General features: G+C 40.1%; 1 protein-coding gene across 2 annotated transcripts in view; it reads right to left on the reverse strand.

Annotated features, from left to right (window-relative positions):
- MBD5 (methyl-CpG binding domain protein 5) overlaps positions 1-17,873 on the reverse strand; it is a gene marked incomplete at both ends in the record, with an annotated part of 47,313 nt that extends 29,440 nt beyond the window's left edge. For both annotated transcript variants that reach the window (XM_082001804.1, XM_082001803.1), the window contains 4 exons: positions 6,905-9,043; positions 11,895-12,075; positions 12,737-12,839; positions 17,761-17,873. In XM_082001804.1, coding sequence (XP_081857930.1) covers positions 6,905-9,043; positions 11,895-12,075; positions 12,737-12,839; positions 17,761-17,873 — 2,536 coding nt within the window. The remainder of the gene's footprint in view (positions 1-6,904; positions 9,044-11,894; positions 12,076-12,736; positions 12,840-17,760) is intronic.
- Between the last annotated feature and the right edge of the window lie 9,615 nt (positions 17,874-27,488).

Genomic DNA, 27,488 nt, shown 5'->3' on the forward strand with positions numbered 1-27,488 from the left:
CGGAGGTAATGCCGCTGCGATTCACAAATTGGGTACGGCAGTGCCCGAAGGGCCCCAAACAGCAGGTGAAGTTAGAGTATAGCTAATACGCATTGATGGTATCAAGTTCAAAGACAAGGATGGAGGATGCAGTAGCAATGTTGAGGTCTACATAACTACACACCTTTCACGAAAGAGGCTCGCACTTGGAGCCAGGATGTGGGAGAAGCGGTATGTGATCCCACCACCATTAACCCTCAACAAGCCAGCGCTCAGTTAATATTACAATTTCTGGTCTTTACTCACCAAAACTCAACGAGCATAACGTGTCTGTTATAGTTATAAATAAATTATTCCTACGTTTCCTTTTTCCATTTCTACTAAAATTAGAGGCTTACTCATTTCAGCTCTCTGTACTAAACCACCCAGTTAACTAAGTAGAGATTGAGCTGATTCCTAAGTTTTTCTGACTTGTTAGCACTTGCTAACAATAAACATTCGTAAATAGAGGTAATTTGAAAAGCAAAAACTATTCTACTTCCAAATTCTTCCTCTATTGTAAACCTCATGGTAGCAAATACGTTTACACCAACTGTATAAAAGTCTATCATGTTACCAATTAAGTTTTACCTAATACGATTGCTGAAGCCTACTAAGTCACTAATTCCTTTATGCTCAGAGAATGAGAGTGGTTTTGTGCATAAATTTTCTATCAAGAGTTAGAAAGAGCAAGTAAATGAGAATATTCATTTCAATGGCAGGGTAGGGAGCAGACCTGACCTACCATACATGTCTCATACCTGGAAACCTTATTCTTCATGGAGAACATTTTCCCCATTCTTTACAGTTCTCATCTGAAGAGAAAAATAATCACTTTTTTCTCACCAAAATAATAACAAGGGAAAATAGGGTAGAATGTTGAAAAGTAGTTCCAGATTTAAATAAGTGATTCCTTATAATCACCCCCCACCGATGCAGAAAAGTCCCTCTGTACGTTTTTATAAATGCTGAAACCCAAAATCAATAGAACATTTCAACTGGCTTTATAATTAGAAGATCCTGTCTAGGGGTTATTTCAGTTTAATAAGAAACTTTTCTCAGATATAGCAAGCCCTATAAAGGATGGCAGCCAGATACTCTTCTGAATGTAAAGTCAAAAAGTTCTACTGATTTTCTAATTCTATGATAGATAAAAGCCATTTTGGGGAGCAAATCCAGAGATTCACATACTAGAACATGCCACTTCGTACAAGTTTAATATGATACGTTCTAAAATACCCCATCTTTGATGCACAGGAAAGACCATTTCCAGAGAAGCAAGCGACTGCATTATGTTGATGACTACCACTACATCCACTAGTACATTTAACCTTTTATTCATGTAACACTTTATGCTTTAGGTTCCTCACATGGTCAAAATACGGACGTGATTGCAGCATCATTCCATCTAAAGCATCTACATTCACAGCTCTCCCAGAAGATAAGGGAGAGAGCTTACCCCAGACTACCAAAACAACCCCCAGGTTCACAGAAAGTAAAATCTGAAGCGATACCGTTCATAGCACAGAGCAGCATTTTTCACCTAGATTAAGGACAAATCCTTTAGTTAGACTAAAGCAATTCATCCCTCAGGAGACGTAGCTTTGTGCTACAGGCCAAAAGCAAGAGAACACAAAACTTTACAAATGGCAGAGAAGTGGGACATGTCCTTCAGGTCAGAAGCGACCACCGTCGTCGTTCAGAACGATCCCATGCCCACTTGGGCTGCAAAATTTCTTTAAGACTCTTTCTGTTCATGTACTTAACATGTACTTCAATGTTTAGTGTTCTCACAAAAAGGAAACCACTTGTTTCTTTGAGGCTGAATTTACCAGCTTTCAGCCACTGGAAGTTGCCATCACACGTCTGCCCAACAAGACAAAAATAATTCAGCCCTCCACCTTTTTGGATACTGCCCAAGTATAAATACACAGAGGAAGAGATACTACTCCTTGGCTACTTCTTTGAAAGAGCAGATTCCAGGGCATTCCCAAGTGCTGGAATACCTTGCATCAAGCTCGACTCCCTGGCACCTGGTCTGTTGACAAGCTCGCAGTGTGGGAGGTGAGCCTGACCTCAGGATCTTCCGTAAAACAGGGTGCAGACACTGCCTCTATGCTTACACCCCGAGCTCTGATCGACAGCCATCTGTATCAGTTTTGTGGCCCTCCTTTGAAATCTCGAGTATTTCTGTACCTTTCCCCAGGAGCGACCACCAGCCGGAACACCACATCCTACCTCTGGCTTTCTCAAGTATACACAGAGCCAGGAGCATCCCCAGTTCCACCGCGTATTCCCACTTCTGTATTTCCAAGGATACGCCCAGCTTCTCTTTTTGTGTTCTGGGTTTGTTTTTTTTTGAGGTTGGTTTGTTTGTTTTTTCCAACATCGCTGATCTGACAGTTTGCACCATGTCGATTAAATCAGAGCCTCCTAAAACTCCTCCTTGAGTCCCAATTATATTACACTGTACTTGGCTGTATTAAATTATGTTTGAGTGGGATAGAAGCTCCTCATTGATTGGTATTGGTCCTGTGTGCTCCTCCCTATTTAATTATATTTTACTATCTTCTGTTCTGGAGATTTCACCAGTAAAAATTACTGTTCTGAGCCTATGGAAGGCATATAGCCTGTCTTTGCCAAATCTGTATTTGTCACTATTAAACTTCTAGACCCAGAGTTTCTCATATTTCTGATGTTCTGATATTTGAGACAGGTTACCATCTTTATTTCTGTTCGCTACGGTTATTGTATAAATTCCCTTGATTTCCCTTATCAGCTGTCTGTAGCTTTTACTCCCAAATATTTTTCACTTGTTTTCATCTATCCCATTATTTATGCATGTTGCATTCTTAGCAGGATTTACATGTTGAACGCTCAACACTCACACACAGATTTTCTACAGGGTGAACTTCTGGACTAATGGCACATTCTAACAGCAAGAAAAAAAGTAAATGAACTCGACTCTACAATAAAATACATCCCACGGTGATGCAGTGCCATTTTACAAATGGAACAGACAAATCCGAAGAGAGGCAAAGTGGTTTAATGAATAAATCTTCAAGCTGCCAAATTGGCAAACTGGATTCAATCCTCAGTTTGTACCAGAAATCTGAGGGCTTGATTAATGAGGAATACAGTGTCAAAGGTTAACAGAAACATTAACACCTCTCATTAGAAAAAAATGAGTCTAGAACCCAGTCTCCTGGCAGAAAATGGAATTTTCAAAGGAATAGCCCTAAATAATCTACATAGATAGAAGCTGCTAGCTTCTCCTGTAAAACAGCTGTTATTAAACAGTGTTTGCAACCCAAACACCATAGAACTGATAGACTGAAATTGTTAGTAAAAATTAACTGAGCAAAACTGGTTTTCAAGGGCTCAAACTTGAAAAACCACAAAAGCTTTCTACTGCATAAACAGAAATTTTGTATTTTTGTATTTATTAATTTTTAATTCCATCACACTCATGTTGAAAATCACCTGAAAACTAAAGATATTATCTGCAGAAGACGACAACAAAAGCTAGGATAAAACTTGGTCCATATCGTTAAAATATAATTAAAAGCTTAGGCAATAACCAGCTCTCTAACTATGGTGATTCTCAGTATTTTTTCTCTCAGGAACTATTTTCTGATTAGTAGCTATTGTGAATGCTGGCACAGAAACAGAAAACAAATTTAGCAATTAAAATACTTGAAAACAAAGAAAAAAAAAAAAAAAGGTGCCACAAACTCACATATGAACACAAGAGTTTCCTGAAGACATCTTACTCAGCTAAACTGCTCTCGAAACGCGTCTTTGGCACCGCTCGGCTCCATCCACTAAAACTAACAACTCTCTACGCCTCTGTACGGACTAATTCACAACACACCTCTTATCTCTTTGGTCTGAATGCAGGCTGGTAACTAACTTTTCTTTTAAAAGGTTATTATTAATGCAAAACACTCAACATTTCACACTTGTTGCACAGAAAGTACGCTTCCGTTCCCCTGCAAATACAACAAAATGCCCCTATCTGGATTTTCCCAGCTATGGATTAGATTTAAAGCTGTCACAACTCGGGCAGAAGGCTAGGTGAAGGTTTATGCACCTTTTTAGGGCCTTGCCCTCGGGAATAACACAAAGATAAGAGAATCTGAAATTTCATCTTAAAGAAGAAAACAGGACTCTAGGCTTCTAGCCACGGTGGATATTTAATAAAATAATTAAATACAGGTTGTATGTATTCTGCAAGCATCAAAACCAAAGAAAGAAACCCCTTCAGTAGTGAGGAACAGAACATATTCAAATCGTTCTAGTCTTTGCCTACACAGAACTCCCATTTATCATTTAGATAAGGAAAAAAAGTGTCAGTTTAAGGCCCTGTAATTATATTGCTATAATTCTACCCATTATCTCCAGGGTATTAGAAATACCATTCTGTAGAAATACCACAGCAGAACAGAAGAAGTTCCCAGGTGGGGTTATAAAAATAACACTATTCCTACACTGATGAGAACTGAATTGGCTGCTTGTGTTGAAACCCTTCTTCAAGGGGCTCTGACACATGCACAGATTTGTACTGTCGCATTCATCTTCTCGGGAAGAAATTCAGCCTGAAGACACGGACTGGCAACACAAGCAAAGGCTCTGGCCAACTAACGTAGGAATGCCTTCCCGAGTGGTCCCAGCTACCACCGCACCAAAGCAGGGCATGGCTATAGCATAAGGCTGGGTCAAAGTGATGGAGCAGGAACAAGAAGATGGGGAGGAACTTGGATTCTCGTTCTTAGAAGCCCACTCTAATAGTTGTTAAGCAACACTTTATTGATAACTTTTATGTCTTGTAAAATTTCTGTTAATCGGTTTGAGTCTGAATGTCGTGCAGGAATCTCAAACCTTTTCAACCCTTACCCCACACGGGGTGAATTACTACCGCTCAGCTTCTTAACAGTAACTGCTGTTGTATCTCACATAACATTGTCTTTTCTGTTCTCTGGAGGGCAAGTTAATGTAGGCCAACACTGAAAAAACTTCACAGCTTTCTTCAGCTATGTGGACAGTGACAATTCAGAAGAACCCATACATAACACTGGTCCCCACTGAACTCAACAGAGGAGGAAACCTAAAGAGTCCCTGCTAAAGGGATTTTGTAGCAAGCTTAGAGGGACAGGGAAGCAAGCTCCTAAGGCAAAACCAGACCTTTGTTCTGATCAGAAGACAGTACAAACTCTCAGAAGAGACACCGTATCAGGAAATACTCTTTGTCAGCATGACAAGGCAAAACAGCCATGCAAGGATTGATGGCTGCTTGCTTGCAACACAAACCACCAATATAGCGAAGAAAAAAACCCCCACACCTTTTTTCCCTATGAATGGAGAGAAATCCTTAAAAGTCATTAGAAACTGTCACCAGCATATTAGAATCATAGAAAAGTTTGGGTTGGAAGGGACTTTTAAAGATCATCTAGTTCAACCCCCCTGCAGTGAGCAGGGACATCCCCAACTTGATCAGGGTGCTCAGAGCCCCGTCCAGCCTGACCTGGGATGTTTCCAGGGATGGGGCATCTCCCACCTCTCTGGGCAACCTGGGCCAGGGGTTCACCACCCTCATTGTCAAAAATTTCTTCCTTAGATCTAGTTGAAATTTACCCTCCTTCAGTTTAAAACCATCACCCCTTGTTCTTTCACACCAAGCCCTGCTGAAAAGCTGTCCCCATCTTTCTCCTCAGCCCCTCTCAGCCCTGGCAGCTGCAGGAAGGTCTCCCCGGAGCCTTCTCTGCTCCAGGCTGAGCCCCCCCAGCTCTCCCAGCCTGTCCTCAGAGGAGAGGGGTTCCACCACACTGATGGATTAGAAAATTATTTTTATACAATTAATTTTTTGTATGATTCTGTTCTGTATTTTAAAGAATAAACAGCTCTTTTGGAGAAAGCTCAGGAATACGTATCAGTTTCTTTCTTGGGTTAATGAGAGAGACCACTGGCACGCTTACAGTCACTTCTGTTTGACCTGATACAGCTTAGCTATGATTGTACCAAACACACACTTGGAAAGTTAATCAAGCTGAAAGACTGAAATACCAAACTGAAGGCTTGCTTTCGGCTTTAGAAACTGATGTAGCATCACCCTTCAAAACTGCATACTTTGTTCAATCTGCAGTAGTTAAATGAAACACACATATTTGAGCTGTGTCCTTTTTATCTTTAAACAGCACGGAGATAGTACCAGCAGCATACCTGTTTCCTCTCCAAGTCTTCACTGATGAATAAACCAGGAAATCTCTCTCTACACTCTTCCAACTGAATATACAGTTTATTCAACCATTTAATTACCAGCTTAGTAAAATTATCACAATAAATGCAAACGCAGACTTGGCACTATCCCTGGAAAAGGTTATTTTGTAAACTTTTGTACTCCTAGTATCTGCTCCCATCTCTGATGGCACCAACTCTTTAATGCAAGCAGTAAAGAACGCATGTATAGGCGGGACATCCACTGCCCGGTTAGCCATAGCATTCTAGGGTTGAGGTGGTAGGGCATGCTGCAAAAACCCCCTCTATTTATTTGGGCAAGTGACAAAAGCTGAGGTCTGGGTATGTACAAAAGTGCATGGATTTTATTAATGCAGAGTGTGTGGAAGTAAATAAATGCAAGAGCTGTCACGGGAAGGAGGCCAAGGTGATTTTGATCAGGAAAAGGGAGGTATATTTTTAGTCTACCACTGTTTTTTTTCTTATTCATTTTATTTTTGAGTTTCTGGATATCAGCATGAAATAGGCAGACTTTTCATACTGTTAAACTCAAGTTTGAAAAGTAGATACGTATAAGGAACCCATTTAAAAACAGTAATCATATACTTCCAAGCAGTCAAACATAGGGGTATCCTTTTAGAAGGAAACGTACCTGCTTCAGGACTTGTTTGATTACAGCTGCTAACAATGCTGTTTGGTATCACTGGAGTGGAGGATGCCTGGATTCTCGACTGAGGTGGGTTCGGATGTAATGAATTTCCTAAAGCCATTCCTGACTGACTGAGCATCCCACAGTTCCCGCTAGCCTGCATCTGATTTATTAAACCTGCAAGATGGTTGGTTGTGCCCGGGCTAGTACCGTGGACAAAGTTAGTGTTTGTGTTCTGGCAGTGCACACCTTCCCCTCGCAAGGGTAAACTCTGTGCCAGCGAGTTCTGGAGACTGCCAGAGTTCATACTGGTGTCTGCAAAATGCATCTGGTTACCAGAGCAAGGTAAAGCAGTATTTGAGCTCCCACAACTGGTGGTACTATTGCTGCTCATGTGAGAGGTTTGACAACTCATGGACTGAAGTAGCTGGGACATAGAACTGATGGGAAAGGAGCTTTGACTTTGCTTTCTTATCAAATCAGATCCAGCTTTGGAAGCTCCAGAACTGTCCAACTGAGACTGTCTCAGCAAACTCAACACCGTGGCGGTCGGCTGCTTTCTTTTTCTCAGAGGATCTTTTTGCTGAGACATCAATTTATCTCTCAGTGCTGCTCGGCCACTTTGCCCTTCAGTTGTTGGTAGAAGCACACTGGCAGCAGGAGGGAACATGGTATTTAAAGTGCTATGTCCTTCGTTGTTGCCACCGCTGGCAACAGGTCCAGAATTGCTACTGCTGTTATTGTTGTTACCAGCAAGTTTATTTTGATTTGCTAGCTGTGCTTTGGCTGCTGCTGAGAGTAAACTACTTGCTGGAAAAGAGGCAGCATTGTGCTGGTTCAAGATCTGATTTAAAGGCATTCCCAGCAAACCAGGCTGACTCTTCAAAGAACCACTTCCAGCCGATGCAGTAGAAAAAACTGCATTGTTTGGAGGATTTAATACATTACTCATTCCAGCAATTAATGGGTTAGGGATGTCCTTGTATTGATTAAGTCCATCATGCTTGGTGGAAGGGCTAGATGGCATAGATGGTCTCGGTGACCCTATTGTTGACCTTGGGGACCTGGGAGGAACTTTAATACCACTACAGGATGACTGTGGTCCTACTGGAGGCAGCAGGAAATTTCCATGATCTGATGACGTGGAAGAAGAACGCGATCTTTGGGGAGAAGCCTCGATCCTTCCAATCCCGGATCCCATCATATGAACTGGGGATGTCACTGGTGAAGGAGAGAGGGAAGTTGAAGCAGAATGCTGAACTCTCTGAACATGACTTCCATGGTTCATGTGACCAGGTTTTACTGTTGGCAAAGGAAGATTACTTGGCAAAGGGACGACAGCAGGAGGCATGCTTACATTCATCACAGGTACCTGAGAGTGGACATTTGAATGGAAAGTAGTTGGGTTAATGATAACAGGATTCTGATTCACTGGTTTGCTAGGAATAGGGTCAAGTATGCCAAGTGGATCCTTTTCTGATGTTAATGGCTTTTTCTGAAGAGCACAAGAAGGCGGTGGAGGAGGTGGGGGTGGACCTTGGGGCGGTTTATGGTGAAACATTGCTCGTGGTATTTCCATACCAGTTGAAAAATTACACATGGGCTTTTTCATCACTGGGCTTTTTGTGGTCAAGGTTGGGGAAAGAGGTATATTAGTCCTTCCAGCCATTGCACAGGATGACTGTATGGGAGAACCATGTAGCATTACTGATGGTGGAGATAGAGGTGTCCTGTTCATGTGAATAGGACTAGAGTTGGGTGCTCCATGAAAATTGGGATTATTCCTTGTGAAAACATCAGGGCTTCCAAGTGGGTCAGTCCTAGGAGAGATTGAGCCATCTCCGTATATCTGTGATCCTGATGAAGCTGGACTGGGCATCCCACCATGACTGCCACGATACGGAGACTTCTGTCCAAGTTCATTACTACCCAATCTCTGCCTAGGATAGACAGAATGAAGTTCTTGTTGCTGGCTTCCAGCCATTTCTTGCACATAAAGCCTACCCATGGCATTAGATGCCCCTATCATCAACTTGAAAGGAGTCTTACATTCTGGCATCACAGAATTTGTAATTCCTTCATGTGATTTATTCCTCATTGATCTTGGAGTTGCTGCTCGAGTAGGAACTACTGGAGTTGCACCTGATATTAAAAACAGAACAGTTACTGTTTTGAAATCCGATATCACACATTTCAGTTCAAAACTACCGTGTGTGAAAATATTCCTAAAAAGCTTGAAAGCTTTTTGGCTAAACTTTTGCCTCAACAGAAAAAATACCTAAGTCACCAAGTAGTTGCTGGACTGGTGCACGCTACCCTACTACACAGTGCAGTTGTACAGACCTTAACTCCATATCCCATACAAAGACTGCATAAATATGGACAACTTTAAATCTTTTTCCTTCCTTTTTGTCTTTTCTTTCTAACCATCATCTCCGGTGTCCTAATCCTGAATCTCCAGCATCACCACTCTGGCTACCGCTAGCAGAGCTGGCAGGAGGAGCGGGCTATCACTGTCGCAGGGAAAAGGAGCCTCTGGCACCATCTATTGAGTACAGGAGGAACAAAGCCCAACAAGGCTTTAGACTAATTTCTCCACGCCCTACAGAGAAAAAGGTCCTGCCCCAAACGCTGTCCCTGATGAGGATGAACGGGGAGCTGTGCCATACGACTTTGGCCCAGATTTCCAGTCAGCCAAGGACTTAATTGCAGAGACCTAAGACCGTGGCTGCGCAAGGCAGGATGCCGCTTCCCCCGTTGCTCTGCATCGCTCGCTGGCACCAAGGGCGCCGAGTTCCAGTCCTCCGAGTTAACCTCTTCCTGGGAACTGTCCTCTGTCACCTTACTGAATTAAGGCTTTACCTGCAGCTTCTGCCACAAGCTTCGCTTGGGGTGCAGATGCTAAATTTAAGGGGCTCCACCTTACGTGGTGGTTTCAGGATAACGGCCCTGGGCGTATTTGCACGTGCACACATGTCAATCCCTCTACAATGAAAAAATTTCCTGTAAATCCCAGTTTTGAGACTAGACCTTCCTAGCAACACAAGACCACTTTCCTTTTCTGCCCACTGATATCAGTTTTATTTAAAAAGATTTTTTTTTCAAAGTTTTACTTGAAGAATACCATCACAAGCAGCTCTGACAATTCTGCCTTCATCCTATTTGCTACATCATGACAGAAACAAACATATGACCTTTCTCAAAATACAACCAAAGTCTCATTTAGGGGACAAATCTCAAGACTGAACTGCAAAACGAAATATGTACAAGAACCCTCACCTTGAATGCTGGACCTAAGCAAGTGGTCAAATGTAAGTGAGCATAAATGAAAAGAGATTTTGTTTACAAAGGTAATTTATTGGGCAATTTTCTTCTTTGCTTAGTGCACAAAATTCCGATCAACAGAGAAGGTAAGACCACATAAATGTGACCTGTGTCTTTAATATTTAGCTGTTTTTACCTCCTTCATTTTGCTATTTTTTTAAAAGGGAAATGTAATTTAAGTACTACTCATAAAGAATTAATACGTTTTTAAAGGAAAACGCATAGTAATTTGGGAAGTTGCACTGTTCGTTTTAAAAACATAAATTACATTTCAAAAAAACAATTTGAACAAAGCTTTGAAATCATAGATAGGAATTTGAAAATGCAAAAGCACATCAGTACCTTAGCACTGTCTACCTATCTGAAATTTATTATTTATTTTTATATCCTTAAAATTTTCCACTTTGAAGTCAGGCTGCAGAGGGCTTAGCAATTAGCCAGCTACTATTACAGCAATATAGGGGTGCGAAACATCTCCCAGAAGTTGCACGCATCACAGTATATAACCATAAATTTACTGAGCTCTTTCTTAAAAAGTAACTTCACTCCTTTGCCCTAAGCATTTGGATTTGTAAAACTACTTGAGAACCTTTTCTTGTAACCCTTAGAAAGCACCTAATTTTCAGTTCAAGTTTCCGTGCAACTCTGTTTTTGTAGCTGTTTCACTGTTAACTTTGTCCTTTCGCTTAAGCAGCTTCATTTTCCGGAGCTGCCTTCTCCTCATGCCTTTATTGATGGCAGTTGTGTCTCCCTTCAGCCACCATTTTGCTAGGCAGAGCAAGCCAAACGCTTTTAGATGACTTTCATAGCACAGGTTTTGCAGCTCGCTAAGAGAAAAACCTCTGCTCCGTTCCAGCCTAAGCGCCGCTAGCGAGCACGGCGGCGCAGGAAGGCGGTACGCGTACTACGGCATTTGTACTTCTCCCTCTTCGAGTCCCATTGATCTGCACCACACTGCCATCTGCTACTGCTCACAGGCGTCTTTGATCAGCTACTATATCTAGGTCTTCTTTCTCAATAATTTACAGCTAATAGCTTTTTTTCACTAGTCCCCAGGTGAATAACCTTACAATTAACAGGATTTGTTGCTATACCTTTTCTTTCACTCAATGATCCCCCAGTTTTTCAACATGTTTTGATCTTCTGTTTTGATAATACCTGCCAACTTCACCCATCAACAAATTACCTCATTTTTTTTGTTGATATGGATAATTAAAATGCTAATCCAGGTTGGTCCCCAAAAATAATCCTTGAGAAATTACAGTGGAGATCTTCCCTTGCTGTATATTCTGCCTTGCAATACAATTTCCCATTTAGCCAAGTCCTTAGCCACATTCTAATCCCTTTATAATCACTTTATTCTGCTTCTCTAATTTCCCATGTGACAGAATATCAGACATATTACTACAGTTCCAAAAGATGAGAGCTAATGTATTTTCTTCGTCTAGAACAATCTGATATCTTTTCCAAGCAAATCATGTTCATAGTCTGGGATGACCTGCTTTTTAGACTCTATCTACCTACACCTCTCTAATTACTACCTCCATTTTCTCTTGATTCTGTTTACTATCGCACTTACAGATACATTAAAGTTTTGGGGGTGTTTTTGCATTGTAATTATACATCTTTAAAATTAGGTAATGAAATGATTCTGCATGATTTTACTCACTTGTTCCACCACCAGGACTAGTTAGAACTAGTGAAGGATGTGGTGCTTCCATGCTTTTATGAAGTGTAGCCACAGCAATAATTTTCCTTTTATGTATGCATAGTTTGGTGACATCTTCGTCCGCTTTAACATCTTCAGCAGTTCTCTGCTTCACAGCAGCTCCAGGGTCAAAATTAAAGACCTGACAGTAAAAATGCCAACGTTTAAAATAATGATTATAGGCAGCATACTCACCAAATATACCTAAACCAGAAGTTTTACATAGAATTAAACTTGCCTCTGTTCCTTAGAGCTATCTGACTGCTGCTACATTGCCCAAGAGATACCTTTACAGTACGTTTCGAAATGACAAATAAAAAGTGAATATATTAAGTAAACAGAGTCATGGAAGTTGTCATCTAACAACAGAACTTTAACACTCCTCAGCACAAAGCATAGGGAGAAAAAAAGGAGAAAGGACCACGTGTGTCTGAGACTGCCCTGCGATTAAGAAGAAAAGTTTGCAATTTTTGTGTAAACGATAAAATAGTGAAGCTGATACCGAAGCTATCACGTTAAGTCAGTGTCTCGCTCTGATTCTCACATGTTAACATGACGCTGTCGATGGCAGGTTTCCAGTTTCACAGGAAAATGTTCAAACACCACAAAAAACGAGTCAGATCTTTTCCATGAGGGGGGAAGACCAGAGGGGAGGTTCATTTTGTATTTTATCTTTGGGTGTATGCCACTTATCTCATTTTACATACACGATCTGAACAGAGGTTAAGTCATGGCATAGCACATCAGCTGACATAGCTCGTAAGGATTATAGCACAGAGATCCAAAATGATGCTTTTCTTTACCTTGGGAAGAACAAGAGGACATTCTAGGCCACACTTGCACGTTCCATCAGTCAGCAAGTAAGTCTTCACCTGCTCCAAGCAGGATAATAAAGACCCACTGGGACTGTAAAGGAACAGAAATGATGAACACAAGCGATTTGATAGGTCATGACTTCTATCTACCCTTCTAACAGCTCACATAGAGTGTTTAAAATAACACAGCTAAGATTTCATATTTTGTTTTTGTTTCATAGTACTTCTTGCTTGTAGTCAAGAACGGAGATGATACTTATGAAAAACAGCCCTCCTCCAAATTTAAAGGAAGATTTTACTATAGGAAAACAAACACAGCAAATGCAGAGAAAAGAAAGTAACTGAGATTACTGATATTTACTATTCACATCACAGTCCTGCTTGAAAGCCTTAACAACACACCAAGATTATTCTTCTCCCTCCTCTCTCCTGTAAGTGTAAGACACAAGCAGAGCACAGTCCCCACGGACCTCCTCCCCCTCCATCACATCACTGCAGTTCCATGCAGGCGTGACACTCCTCTGTACTTTTTAAGTCTGGGACATAATTTAAAAAGGAAAAACACAAAAGTGTGTTTCAAGAAGGATAAGAAAATCCATGCAAAAGGGGCCACAGTAACAGAACTGTTGCAGCTGGGTCTCTCTGTTGCATAAACCGTTTGGTTTCATTCAGCTAAAATTTCAATTCTCTCACTGAAAGTGAGAAATATTACACCAAGAAGCCAGTCCAGTGAGTTTCTGATAAACTGCACTTGGATTTCTCTAACTCCCACCAGAAAATCATTATCTCCATATCCAAAAATAGGACACTGGAAATTCTGTTACGGCAAAATCACTAATTCATAAGACGAAAAAAGTTCTCATGTCACAAGCTTCTAACTTCCAGATTGCTCTTTATTACTTAGCCATCTAAACTGTTTATCAGGGAAAGAATACAGTAATTTATGAGGCCTGGCTCAAACACTCGTTCTTAATGGCAGCTGTAAATAGCCCTTATTTTAACAATAACAACTTAAGTGGAATAGTTTGGATCATGAAAACAGTCAAGAGTCAAAATTCCAAACTATGACGAACTTTCATACTTAAACCCCAATGTATAAACACCTAATTCTGCACAAGAACTAAGCCACATATAAAGCAACATCTGCAAGTGACATTTAAAGTTATGCTGATGGTTTAAATAAGTAATTTATTTGCCAGACTTGCCCTGAAATAGTTATTTTAGAGACAACTCTAACAATTTTAGAGTTATTTAGTCGAGTATGTGTAACAGCAACAGTTCTGAGGGTAAGCAACATAAAAGAGAAATTTAAAAATAATGGTGCAGGTATGAGTAGATAGGTCAGAAACTCAAACCTTCCCTGTCTTAAATTGAAACACTTGGGGAGCAGGGGGAAATTACTCTTTATTTATTTTAATTTCAGCTATAGGCTGGTTACACCATGACGCTACCATGATCACATTTTAACTCATAGACTCATAGAAGAGTTTGGGTTGGAAGGGACCTTTCAAGGCCATCCAGTCCAACCCCCCTGCAATGAGCAGGGACATCTTCAACTAGCGCAGGTTGCTCAGAGCCCCGTCCAGCCTGACCTGGGATGTTTCCAGGGATGGGGCATCTACCACCTCTCGGGGCAACTCGTGCCAGTGTTTCACCACCCTCATTGTGAAAAACGTCCTCCTATAAGGAAGTCAAAATCTAGTCAAAATCTACCTTCTTTTAGTTTAAAACCATTAACCGTTGTCCTATTGCAACAGGCCCTGCTAAAAATACAGTCCCCAAACTCAGCGAGTACCACTTATCCTCTACTTTGGCTCTGCATCTCCAGCGCTGGCCGATCGCTTTGGCCTTTCCCAACCTGTCCTGACTACGCACATAGGAGCGACCGCTCACCCCAGGCAAGGTCCACGCTTGGAGATGTAACCGCTTCTCACAGGAGAAACTCAAACGGACGTTTGCTCTACACTATCCCATCTACAGGCGCCATCTCCACAGACACCTTCTGTGATACTTAAAAACTGACATTAAAAAGCATCCCCGCGACTACGCTCCAGAGTCAGGATGCCATTTTATTTGCACTGGTGAAAAAGGCCTCCTGAGCAGTAGGAGTAAAGCTACGCCATCAGAGTTATTTTTTTTTCCTATTTCTAGAATAAAGCAGTTTTAAATAACCTTCCTTGGCATGCAGTTTGCCTGGGAAATCTGGGCACACATCTCTAGTTCAAGCACAAGGAGATTCTGGAGCCTGGAAACAACAGACCTGTAAGGCACATACGTACTGCACCGACAATCGGTGGGTGTAAGTAAGGCCTGGACACTCACCATACCAGACTGCACAGGTCAGTCCACCGAATCTGTGGCATGTGGGATTCAGCATCCCTACTGCATGTATTATGCTTGGTTATTTTTCCACAAGAAACTACAAAATTTTAAAAAGGCCCAGTTTTTCTGTTTCTGCCTCGTTCCTGGGCAGACCTGTGTAATTGCAAAGCATCTTTTGCGTGCACAAATTTCCTCAAACTTCTGTACTTGCAAAGGATAATCCACAGCTTCCTTTGTAAGGAACCAGCAGGCTTTTTCCAGCACTGAGGTCATCCAGAAGTTTCAGGCCTCCCAAAGAAACAAGAGCGAGCAAATTATAAAATATTTTAGGATCTGCTACTGTCAGTTGTGAAATCTGTTCCTGTCATTAAAGAGCATATTTTATTTATTCCTCATATATTCAGTTTATTCCACTGATGACTATTCACGAATGGTAAGCTGAAGAAGCGATTTAGGTCTTACTTTAAGGCAGCAGCATTGTTTTACTAAGAAAAGCACTGAGACTCAACTCAGTGCTTTTACCAGGTAATAAAAGCTAGTTAATTAATGGATTTAATCCAGAGCAACTGTTGACAGTTGATAGAAGAGCGTGCATGGTTTATAAGGAAGCATAAATAGAATGAGTCCTTATTCAGCTGGGATCATCAATTCTAGTTAAATCATGTCAGATCTTAATATATACACTAATTTTCCCTTGGATAGCTTTTGAGTCAATATTGTTTGACCTTTCATTCTCTCGATAAATGCTGTGTGTATTTTCAGGGTGGCTGTTCTTTCAGAAGGGCAGTGCAGCACTAGAGCAGGTTACCCAGAGAGGCTGTGGAAACTCAATCCTTGAAGATGCAGCTGGCGAAGCCAAGGGCTATCCTGACCGAGCGCTGTGGACGCTTCCACGTCAAGCAGGAGGTTGGACTATTTGACTTGCAACCTTTCCAACCAACGTGGCCTACTCTGTGCCTTTCACCAAATAAGAATATAAGAGCTGTGGACCACACTAAGCATCTTTCCTTAATCAGAATGGCTTACAGAAGGCAACCAGAAAATTAACCATTGGTTAAAGAGAAAAAAAATACATGGGCAAAACTTGGGAAGAGGGCAGAAATAATACAAGCTTCCCAAGCTGAAAAAGGCAACTGGTAAACTTGATTAACAGGGTCAGCTAGAATAAAAACAGTGTTTTGCGTAAGGCAATTCAGAACAGAAATATTAAGAATGTTCCCCTGAACAAAGAGAGCATATAAAAAAAAGACGACAGAAAAGTAAATAACTGTCATAATTATACCAACATTTACTAGTTTATAAACATGTAAGACACGTGCTTGAAGAAGCAGGACAAGCTTTGTGGCCTGCTTCATACAGCTGTGGAAAATTAAGTTCAAAAGCAGGTAGGAACATCGGGTATATAAAAATACCAAAGCATTATACATCTTGATGCCTGGATATAGAGATGATGATGGGAAAAAAAAAAACCCAACCCACAACTTTTTCTTTCTCATTGATTTTTAACTAAGGCAGAGGCCCAGTAAATTATAGCTGTAATGAGAAATACAAGGGGAAGGCAATTTATCTTTGACATGCGTATCACTGACACAGGTTTTGTTTGATTCTGCTAATTGAGAATATAAACAAGAAATCCTGGAATGCATTTGAGCTTTTATGGTAGTTTAGCGTAAAACTGGAGTATGCTTTGACTCATTAAAGAATTTTTTATTGGTAATACATAAGCTGTTGTGAAGAATTGGTTATTTTAATCACAGAATAGTGGAATAAGATTAAGCAAAAACCAGAGTGATAATCATTTAGACTTCAGTGATGTAAACCTGATGTACCCATATTTTGTTAAAACTAACTTTGATCCTTCTTCCAATAACATTTAATTTGTAGTCTGTTTGTCTGAACGCATTCATTTAATAGCAATTTCAATGCATTTCTTTGTGAATGTTCCACGGTGAAGCAAAAAAATCCAATAAGCTAACAAAATAAACAAATAAAATACCTAAAACTTTGGATTTAGGCTTGTGTTCCTGTTTCTTCTACATGAGAAATGTGGGGAATCCATAGAATTACATCTGGCTGGAGAACTTCAGTGATGCTGAACACTTTCACAGGGCATATAAAACCTGATGCTTTCTGCAGCTACTGAGTAGTTACACCACTTAAATTCCCTTTCAAAAGAGGTTAAGTAAAACACAAAAGGACAATGGAGACCTGGAACATAAACCCAGAAAAGACTTCGGGAAGAAGAGTTACAGGTCAGGATAAAGTTGCACGGCACTGCACGAGCTGAGCCGAAGGCTTGCTGCTGACAGAAGAAAGTCCCACTCTACCTTAGCTGCCGCGAACGGTTTGCATGCCGGAGCACCGCTTTGAACTCGAGCAGCAAAGGCTCTTATAAAAAGCCAGTGCTGGTGCAAGGAACAGGCAATGCCTACACATCTGGGCATAGGCAAAAGACTGCAGAGATCTCTCATCATCTCAGGTGCGGCATGTAACTAAACCTCTGGTTAGCTGCATTGGAAAAAGGTTTGAATAATGTCAGCAGAAAAAAATGCTCTCGCACTTCCAAAAGAACAAGCCCCTGAAGTTTGTGTAGAGAAGATCAGCTGAGTCACTAATTTACCAGACGTTCTGACGTCTACAACAAAAACAATCACAATACAATAACCAGTAACCACCTCAGAGAAGCTTACCTGATATAGAGCACTCCACTTTGGTCCACCCGTCGCTGCCAACCAACAGGAACTTGCACTGCAGGTGGCCCTCCATCCGTGTCCCCTCCGTCACACTCCTTTCCACCATTCATTTTTCTGATTCTGTTTACGAGTCTTCAAAGATATCAACAGTAAGATGATATCCTTTTACTACATGTCATCATGGCCTCCCAAAGAAGGCCATTCAGTATACCTTTCCCCAAATTGTACAAAGTGCATTGGGAGGCTCCAGCTCAGTTTGAAACCAAGTCCTTAAAAGTGGCCATTTTTGTTAATGAGTCAGTTTCCCATTATAATCCACATTAAATATGCAATGTTTAACTCCTTACATATTCATAAGGATGAACTATATAGATAAAAATTAGTGCTTCCAACTTGGGAAAATCATAATTCACCAATCCTTTGTTACCTGTCAGAAAGGAGAATAGGGAAAAAGAGAATTTCTAGTTCAACAGCATGGCTCCAAGCTTGATGACTGTCTAAGATAACTTGTATTTTGTGAAAGCTCGTCTCATTTTTATAAATATGAGTCAGATCGAATACCTCCAGGTATTATACCCTTTATATGCCACATTCTTTTTGTTTTCTTTTTATCTTCCGTTCATTATCCAAGTTGTCGTCTTGAGTTTCTTTCATGACTCCCTGGCTCCAATAAAACAGCCTGAAAAACACAGATATAGAAAACACATGAGCCATTTTCCGAAGTCTTTCAGCCCAGTTCAGTAACTCCTGAAGATGTATACAGCTGCATCCATTTAAAGAGCTTAGAATCAAAATTTTAAATGTCAATGGAACCATCAAAATAAGGCTTAGGGTAAATATAATCCTGCTAGCATATTCTATTTATATGTGGATGCAACGGAGATACGTCTTAAAAGCTAAGAGAGTGCAACTGTTATTAAATAGTTAATGTACAGTTTGGGTGAATAAGGGATGTATCTTTTAACTGAATAGTTTCACATATGCTTCTATTCAGAATTATCAACAGATGACTAGCTCAATTAATGCCCTTTAAAATTATTTATAGAACTGAATGAATTTAGTATGAAGGAAGCTGCTTCTAGGGTTGATAATATCCATAAAAATGGAAAAACCTTGCATTTAGACTAAATTAAAATAATTACTTCTTACAGGAAAATTGTGTAATAAAGAGGGAAAAGCCAGCATCGATGCATTGATCTCAGAATACCTATGAAACAATCTGAATATCAGAAGCAACAATTTCTCCCCATATGATTATACTGTATGAGCAAATCTTCACAAAAGAAGTTCAGAATAACTGTGCTATTCCCCCAAAATAGTTTTTCAAGTTGACGAGGTGACACTTAACTCTTGTGATTGGATGTTTTTATTAAGGTGAGACAAACATAGAATATGCAATTCAAATAAGTAAACATGTCAGAAAAACCAACAAACCTAGAACTCAAATGTAAGATGGCACTGATGTCTATTGTAGTAATGATGCTAACAGGTTTTATTTGGAATTGCAGGTCAATTCTGCCTTATTCCTAATACTGATGTCATGCTAATATTTTAAAACATAGTAAGCCTATCGATCTGACTGATTTTAGTAAGAAAAGGTTTTTTGAGATAGAAATGGAACATAAAGACTTAGGATCTCACAACACTTCTGCAACAGCAGTACCAACAACACATTACATCTATATTTAACAGTAACAACAGCTCCTCCTTCAAGACCACTAAAGGAGGACTACAGAGGCATAAATATAGTCCTCGCAAATATTCCCTTAAGTACACTCAGGCAGTACATTCCCTTTAGACGTGCTAGTTATAAATGTAAAATTCAAAATGCTACGTAAAGAAAAAAAATAGCCATGGGATTTACAAGAAGTATGTGGACTAGAAAGGAGCCGGCTGGACATACTCCATTGACTAAGGAGCTGAAATCTGAAGAAGAGAGTGCAATTTTCTGCAGGACGAAGCCTTCTAGAATAGCCTGGCACTGTTTTGCAGGGATCTGTTTCAACTTTCCCAAACTTTGGAGCACTGCAGTAGGGTGTAATCTTTGGCCAGCCAAAGGGGTCACGGGGACGGGGTGAGGAGACTATGATGAGATCCTGCTCACTGACAGTGGCGAGGTGACCGCGTACCAGCTAGCGAAGGTTAGAGTGACTGTCACATCACACACCTTGCCACATCTCATATGAAAACAACCCTCCCTTTAATCTCTAAACCTAGTACGTAGGATTTGGAAAGTACTTGGCAACAGTTCAGGACTCTCAAGTCCTCTCAGGTTTTCAGTTTAGAAGTTTCGGTGTTTGGTTTCATCCTGATTAAGGAGGTAGCCGATGATGTCTCATCAAAACCAAGGCCCAATTTACCCTCAAGTTCCAGCATTAATGCTGAATGCTGCATCAGCATTTTTATCGTAGGTCCCACCTAAGGCTAGACTAGGTAAATAATTTCCATATAATTTTTGATGAGAATTAATATTCTGTGATACAGTAAAATCCGGATTTAAAATACGGGAAGCACATAGTGCGGAGAAGGTTGCTCATCTCTTAGCCCAGTCTTGCTGTGGCTCGTGATGCTATTTAGGGCAATTGCACTGGATCCATTACAAGAACATAATAGCCATTAATTTCTTTTTTGCACAAGCAGCAAGAGACACTTTGAAGTAACCTTGTATTTCTACTGGTTCTGCAATGCCCTGCCTCAGCTAACGTCCCATTCCATCACCACCATAATACTTATCATCATCTAATCAGATAAACCATTTTTCTGTACTGCACAGAGCTTGAAATAGTACTACAAGAAGCAAAAGAATTCACTTAACTGCTTCTTATGTGGAAAATATTTAAATATTTTCATTCAGTACAGTGAATTGGAATAAAATGGCTGCTTCAATCATATACCTTCAGTCAAAGTTTATTATTTCTGTGAATTTTCTTGAGAAGTACTAGAGGCTAAAGAACTGTAAACTAATACAAGGATTTGAGTGACGTAAAAAATAAAAATGAATCAGAGCACAGGTATGATGATCCATTTTGCATTCTACAAAAATACTTCTAGCACCACACTCACCCTAAGCAGAAAACAGGGACCAGTGGTATTCGCGCCATCGAAGTTTGACCTTTTTTTTTGGTAATTTACTGTGCTCATATGCAAGCTGGGGTCTGCGAGGACACACCAATGTGCCTGTGTGCAATGAATTACAGAAAAGAGGGCTAAGGCTCCCTGGAAGCTTCTTAGTACACGGCTAATCAGTGTGTAACTAGCCATGTTTTATGTGTTTATAGGAAAACGCTCTCATGGAAGGGAGATTTTTTTCACTAAACTCCAGCACAGTTCTGTGCAGATTTCCACAAACTGCAGGCAATACAATATTGAGTATATATTGGAACCATTGCGTATTTCTATTGGGCACGAACGGCAAAAGTAAGAGGTTACCATCGATGTTCTGGTACAGAAATCCTTCACTAAACTGCACGTGCGGAGTTGATATGTGTTACTTTATTTAACCACATAACACCATAGAAAAAGTTAAGTGTAGTACAGGTCTCTCCAAGAAGACTTAAACCTCCCAAATCTGCTTCCACAGAGAACACCCTGTGCATCCTCCCAATAAGCGGCTATCGGCCAAACAACGCAAACGGAGCTGAGGAGGATGGACAGCAGAGAAGAAGAGGATGAGAGTCACTGAAGCCAGGCTGGCTCTGGCTCGCTCTCACCCGGTTAGCCGCTGCTACAACACGTTTCATACGACAGGGCAGCCTAGGCGAGAAGCTGCAAGTTTAACGGGACAACGGGGGGGGACAGTGGCATCGCTCTATTAGGTTTGGCAAACCATTCTGTGATTGAAAAAAGATGTGTAAATCCCAGCAGGGACCAGCCTGACCGTGAACGCTCTGACATACAGAGCATCTGTTGGACTACTCAAACCTCTACGTTTCTTAACAGTCCAGAATCTTCCAACTCGATGGCAGAAAAATGCCGTCCCTTTTGATGTACCATTTTCCCTTTCTCCATCAAAGTATTCTAAGTGAAGTACTTTGGATTGGGTTAGAAAGTATTTGGATTTTGGACCAAATCCAAAGTATTTTGGACACTGGATTCTATCCAAAGGCCTGATTTTCATCAACCCATGTAATAAATACCTCTTCTCTGCAATCTCATAACAACTCCAGACAACTCATGTTATCTCACCACGAGTAACACAACTTTCCACATCTAAATCAATTACTTCTTTTTTCTATGTGCCAAGACATGCCGTTTAGATTTGTTTTGCAGTCCAGTTTCATTACAATATGCTTAAAAATATTTCATTGGACAACTATGCAAAACTACACTGAATTGTTTCCCCCCTTTAGCCCCCTCAAACCCCTCCCTCCATGGAAAATGTCTCCTTAATTTTCTTATGCTGAAAGTATGTTTTCAATTTTTAATGCAACTGTCTCACTTTTTGAAATGTTGCATTTTAGGAAGCTTCTTTGCACACTCAGCTGTTAATGTTTATTGCAACAATTTTTTAGTCAAGGGGTGAAATAGAAAACTTGGTACAAAGTAAAAAGAAACTTAAATTAGATACCAATAGTCTGGATTCAGATCTATCATATTTTATATAAATACCAATATAACATTTATTTTATTAATAAGTGGACATAAAGCCACTTAAGACAAATTTTGACACTCTAATATTGCAAAGATGCTCCGTTACTTTTTTCTTACATGAACTTTAAAGTGTGCCTAACAATTCCATGTATTACAGACAAAGGCTACTTAGAGCCTATGGTCAATGACTGCCTCTCTGGTGCACAAAACCCAGTGCTTACTTATGGAAAGACCAGATTTTGGGTATAAGGTTTTGCAAACACTCAGAAGGTACACAAAACACTGCTTACACATACGTATTGCAATCTCCAATCCGAGGCTTTCCTTTCTATCACAGAAAAACCTACAAAATACATTCAGAAATAGAAATGCCCTCAAATCACCATCTTGGCGTTTTAGAAGTAACAGGCAGTTCTAGCTTCTTAAAAAGCATTACTTTCAAACCACGCAGAGTTAAAATGAGTATTTATTTAGTCATCGCTTGCACATTATTAATCTGTTTAAGTCTTTCAAAGCAATTAGGTAGGATTCTCCTGTATCATCTAATTAGATACCAATGTTGCATCACTTTTTGGGAATGCTTTTCCATTTTGAAAAGAAGCATTCTCTTGACTAATTAGATCGGTATTGAATACTTTATGAAGCCCTATTTTTAGGCAAGTGATTCAACAAACAAATGTGCCTAAAGTATAAAGGAAACCTTTCTTCCTTCCATCTTACCTCATTGTATTGGTATCCAGGACTATATAACACAGCTGTATACATGATATACTCTGGCCTTTGGTTTGAGAAAGACATCTTCATCTTACTCGTAAATACAGAGGATTAAGAATACATTGCAACAATGAGAAAATTGATCTGCACTGAATGACTTAATTAAAATGATACACTTTAAATTGCCCTGGTGTCGAATCAGTTTATACCAGTCCAACTACCTTTGGTATTACATTATTTTGAACCGTATAAAGGACAGTTTTACTATGTTCTATAACAAGGCTTATGTATTCTTAATTTATACAACTTTTGATGCTGTAGAACTTTCTAGGATCGGAAGACTCCAATTTAACCACTCTATAAAATGATAGCTATTTGGATTAATTCACTCATAAATAGCAAAAATTTCAAGAGTCCAGGCCACTTTACCTATCTCTACAGTCAATGACCTTTACCAGCAGCCCACTGGACATGCCCCAGCTCAGCCAGCCTTGCTCACCTGCTTGTGGATGGACAGAACCCTACAGTATTTGGCTTCCTATGCTGCCAGACTACACAGTCAAAGCAGCCACTTTGGACTTACTACTTGGGAATCTACACTAATAAAACAATTCTCAGCCATGTCATGGGTAGATCAAGAAAAGATTCTCACAGAGAAAGACTGACTTGTGTTCATGGATTCCAGCTGGTCATTAAGAACCCACAATATGAATCTCTTCTCTTGGAGAATTTTGGACCTACATGCCGTTAACTAATCAGAAGTTGTAACCTTACCTCCGATATCCTTCCTACCAATGCTCATAATGCAGGTAAAAAGTAGAGTTCATTGAGTTGCAATGTATCCTCAATTTAGGAGGATTAACTGTGTCAAGCATTGGCACAGGCTGCCCAGGGAGGTGGTGGAGTCACCATTTCTGGAAGTGTTCAAAAAACGTGAGGATGTGGTGCTTCAGGACATGGTGGTGCTGGATTGATGGTTGGACTTGATGACCTTGAAGGTCCTTTCCAACCTTAGTGATTCTGTGATTCTGTGATTACAGTTGTCCAAGGCAACAGCTGAACTGGGAAGGAACATGATTCTTTTAGCATCCCTAATTTTGTGTATGGATAGTACCCAAAGCTGAAACTTTCTAAGAGTATGACTGCCTTTGTCCGCATCTATCTGTGTAACTCACAGAGTTGGGAGCAATTGAGGTTTTCACTTCCAGTGAAAGAAAGGAGAAAGTACATCCTTTCTGCACACACGTGTCCGTATACATACACATAGCATCTCTGAAAATGTTTTGCCAAAAAGCAAAACTGAGCTACATGACAATCAAAAAAGATGGCAGGAAACAAAAGGATTTTCTTTTTACATGCCAGCTCTGTCTACTCAATAAGAATTTAATATATACAATGGTCACCCAACAGAGTCCCTAAGAGAACACAAGAGAGTCATAATGTTCTTTCAGGCCTTCAACCACATTAATTTAATTGAATCTTGCTTCCTCTTTTCAAAAGCCGTGTGGCCAGCGGGGCGAGGGAGGGGGTTCTGCCCCTCTGCCCCGCTCTGGGGAGACCCCCCTGCAGGGCTGCGTCCAGCTCCGGAGCCCTCGGCACAGGAGAGACACGGACCTGCTGGAGCGGGGCCAGAGGAGGCCCCAGCAACGCTCCGAGGGCTGGAACAGCTCTGCTGGGAGGACAGGCCGGGAGAGCTGGGGGGGCTCAGCCTGGAGCAGAGAAGGCTCCGGGGAGACCTTCCTGCAGCTGCCAGGGCTGAGAGGGGCTGAGGAGAAAGATGGGGACAGGCTTTTCAGCAGGGCCTGTAGCGATAGGACAAGGGCAAATGGTTTTAAACCAAAAAAGGACAGATCTAGACTAGATCTAAGGAAGACATTTTTGACTATGAGGGTGGTGAACCCCTGGCACAGGTTGTCCAGAGAGGTGGTCGATGCCCCATCCCTGGAAACGTCCCAGGTCAGGCTGGACGGGGCTCTGAGCAACCTGGTCGAGTTGGGGATGTCCCTGCTCATGGCGGCGGGTTGGACTAGATGGCCTTGAAAGGCCCCTTCCAACCCAAAGCTTCTAGGATTCTATGAAATGGGTCAAAACTGTGTGAATGTGAGATAGACCTACTTTACTGTCAAAATAATATACGCACTTAGATTTAAAAAAAAAAAAGACTAATATCTGGTATGCAATTTAAATCAACCAAGTTATTCTTTAGATAAGAATCATGTCACCGTTATCAAAACCTTTCTTAGGGAATACTGTGAAATAGAATATTACTAACCTATAGGTTAATAAGCAGTGAAGAAACATTTTTACATCCACTTTGTCACTTTAGGGGAATTCGTATAAAGAAATGAAGAATTTGTATAATATACGATGTCCATCTTCAGCAACCTTCAACTCTTGGAAAAACAAACCTGGACTTGGATGTTCTCCCTGTTTTTTGTTGGGTTTGTTTTTTTTTTTTAATGGCCAAAAGCCATTCACACATTTACTTTTCAATGGTCTTGTTTCAATCTGCAGACATAAAGCTATAACAATCTTATACAAACTGGTTATTTTTTATTTTCTGAATCAAGAAAGCAAGTAAAAGAATTACATAGCAGAGAAGAGTCACACAGTGAGGTTCCTAGCTGAGGATTCAAAAGGACTAAGCTTTCTATAATATAAAGAGAAATTATACTTGAACTCTTTCTGAACAGCTTTTCTGCAGTTCTTCTTTCTTCATCATGCAGTGATGATACATCATCAGTTCTGCAGCTGGGAAGGCCACTTTTTTGGGGCTTCCTTTGAATAGGAATTTCTGTCTCTTCCAAAACCTATCTTGCTATAAGAAAGCCACAATTCTTAAAGTATTTTGATTTTGCTGATGTAATGCTTCTCCAGAATTTACTACTTTGGAACAAACATGAGTAGAACTTAATTCTTTGTGGCTTTCAGTATCTTTCATGGTTATAACACTGAAACTTTTCTATACCAATTGAGATTCTGTGAGCTCTATAAGGAATTATCAAGCTCTAGAAGAGTCTATCAGGGAAAGCTACCATGACTTCATGTCAAGAAAAAAAGATGACTGCAAAATGTGGAAGAAAAAAGGCAATCTGTGCCTACAAGAGAGAGAATTCAGACCTTCCAAGACCAACTGCTACAACAGAAAATGATATTAAAATAGAATAATCTGCTTTAGAACAGTGGGATCACTCTCACTAACATAACACACAGATTTATTAGAAAATGACCACTGCAGACATTCACGTTTGTCAGAAAAAGTGATAAGGAAGTTAAAATTAACATAAGCTTAAAACTCTAATAGCAACACACTGATTATTATGAAACGATTTAACTATAAATATTTTAAAGTTTCAGACCAAAGTTAAAATGAGTTCAAAAGGAGATCCAAGCACATCAATACACAAATAACAAACTACTACTTTCAATTCTCATGTTTCAGGCTTCCAAAAATCTGAAATTATTAAATATATTTTTGTAATGGTTTTATAATGAAGATTACATGAATTTCAGGAACATCTCATACAGAATGTTCTTAAGGTATCTCATAAATAGATGCAGAAAATAAATAGGTAATAACTATTTGTAAGCGTACAGTTCCAGTTGACAGCTTTGCTGTATGTTATTGATTAGGGACTATTGACTCGTTACCAGGGAAAAACAAATTTGTGAAAACAAAAAATTAATGTTAAAAGAAAAGAATATCTAAATGTAACTATTTCAAAACCTGAACATGAACACTTAATTAGATTTTAGATATGCAGTTAAAAAAAGGAAAAAGTCAGATGGCTGGAAATACGTTGAAAGGCTCCAAGCTGCCAGCATAATAATTACCAGATTAGCCCCAGATCTCCGTTGACTGTGCACTGTGAGATCAAAAATTAAGCAATAAATGGTAAAAATTAAAATCATACTCTCATATCTTAAATGCAGAAGCCTCAATAAACTATGTAAACCTCCTTTGTATTAGACACCTGAAGTTCAGGACACAGCAATATTTAAATCATTTGAATAATTGAGTTTCAGCTTCTGTGCAAGAGAATGTCAGAAACACAGTAGGATTGCAAATTAAACCTGTAGGTTATGCTTCTGTGACTATACTATTTTTAGACACAGGGAATTTTTTCTCCAAGTGCTATTTTTTAAATTGTTTACCAAATTATGTATCTCTGCTCAGCAATCTCCCTCATGAAAATACTCTTAAGATATTAAAAAAAAAAGGTAACATAAGAATCAGCTATTCAGACACATTAATGCAAACTCTACAGCATTATCTGGCATAAATGTAATAGTGCTTGAGAGTTTGGGCTGCCTCTTGAAATCTGGTATGCTACAAATCTGTAAAATACGATAGGTGTATCTCTAGCATTAGTAGATTACTACTTGCTGTCTTTCAGCGATATACTAATTGAATGTGTAAG

The sequence above is a fragment of the Phaethon aethereus genome (assembly GCF_964289735.1).
Source record: "Phaethon aethereus genome assembly, chromosome: 6".
NCBI lineage: Eukaryota > Metazoa > Chordata > Aves > Phaethontiformes > Phaethontidae > Phaethon > Phaethon aethereus.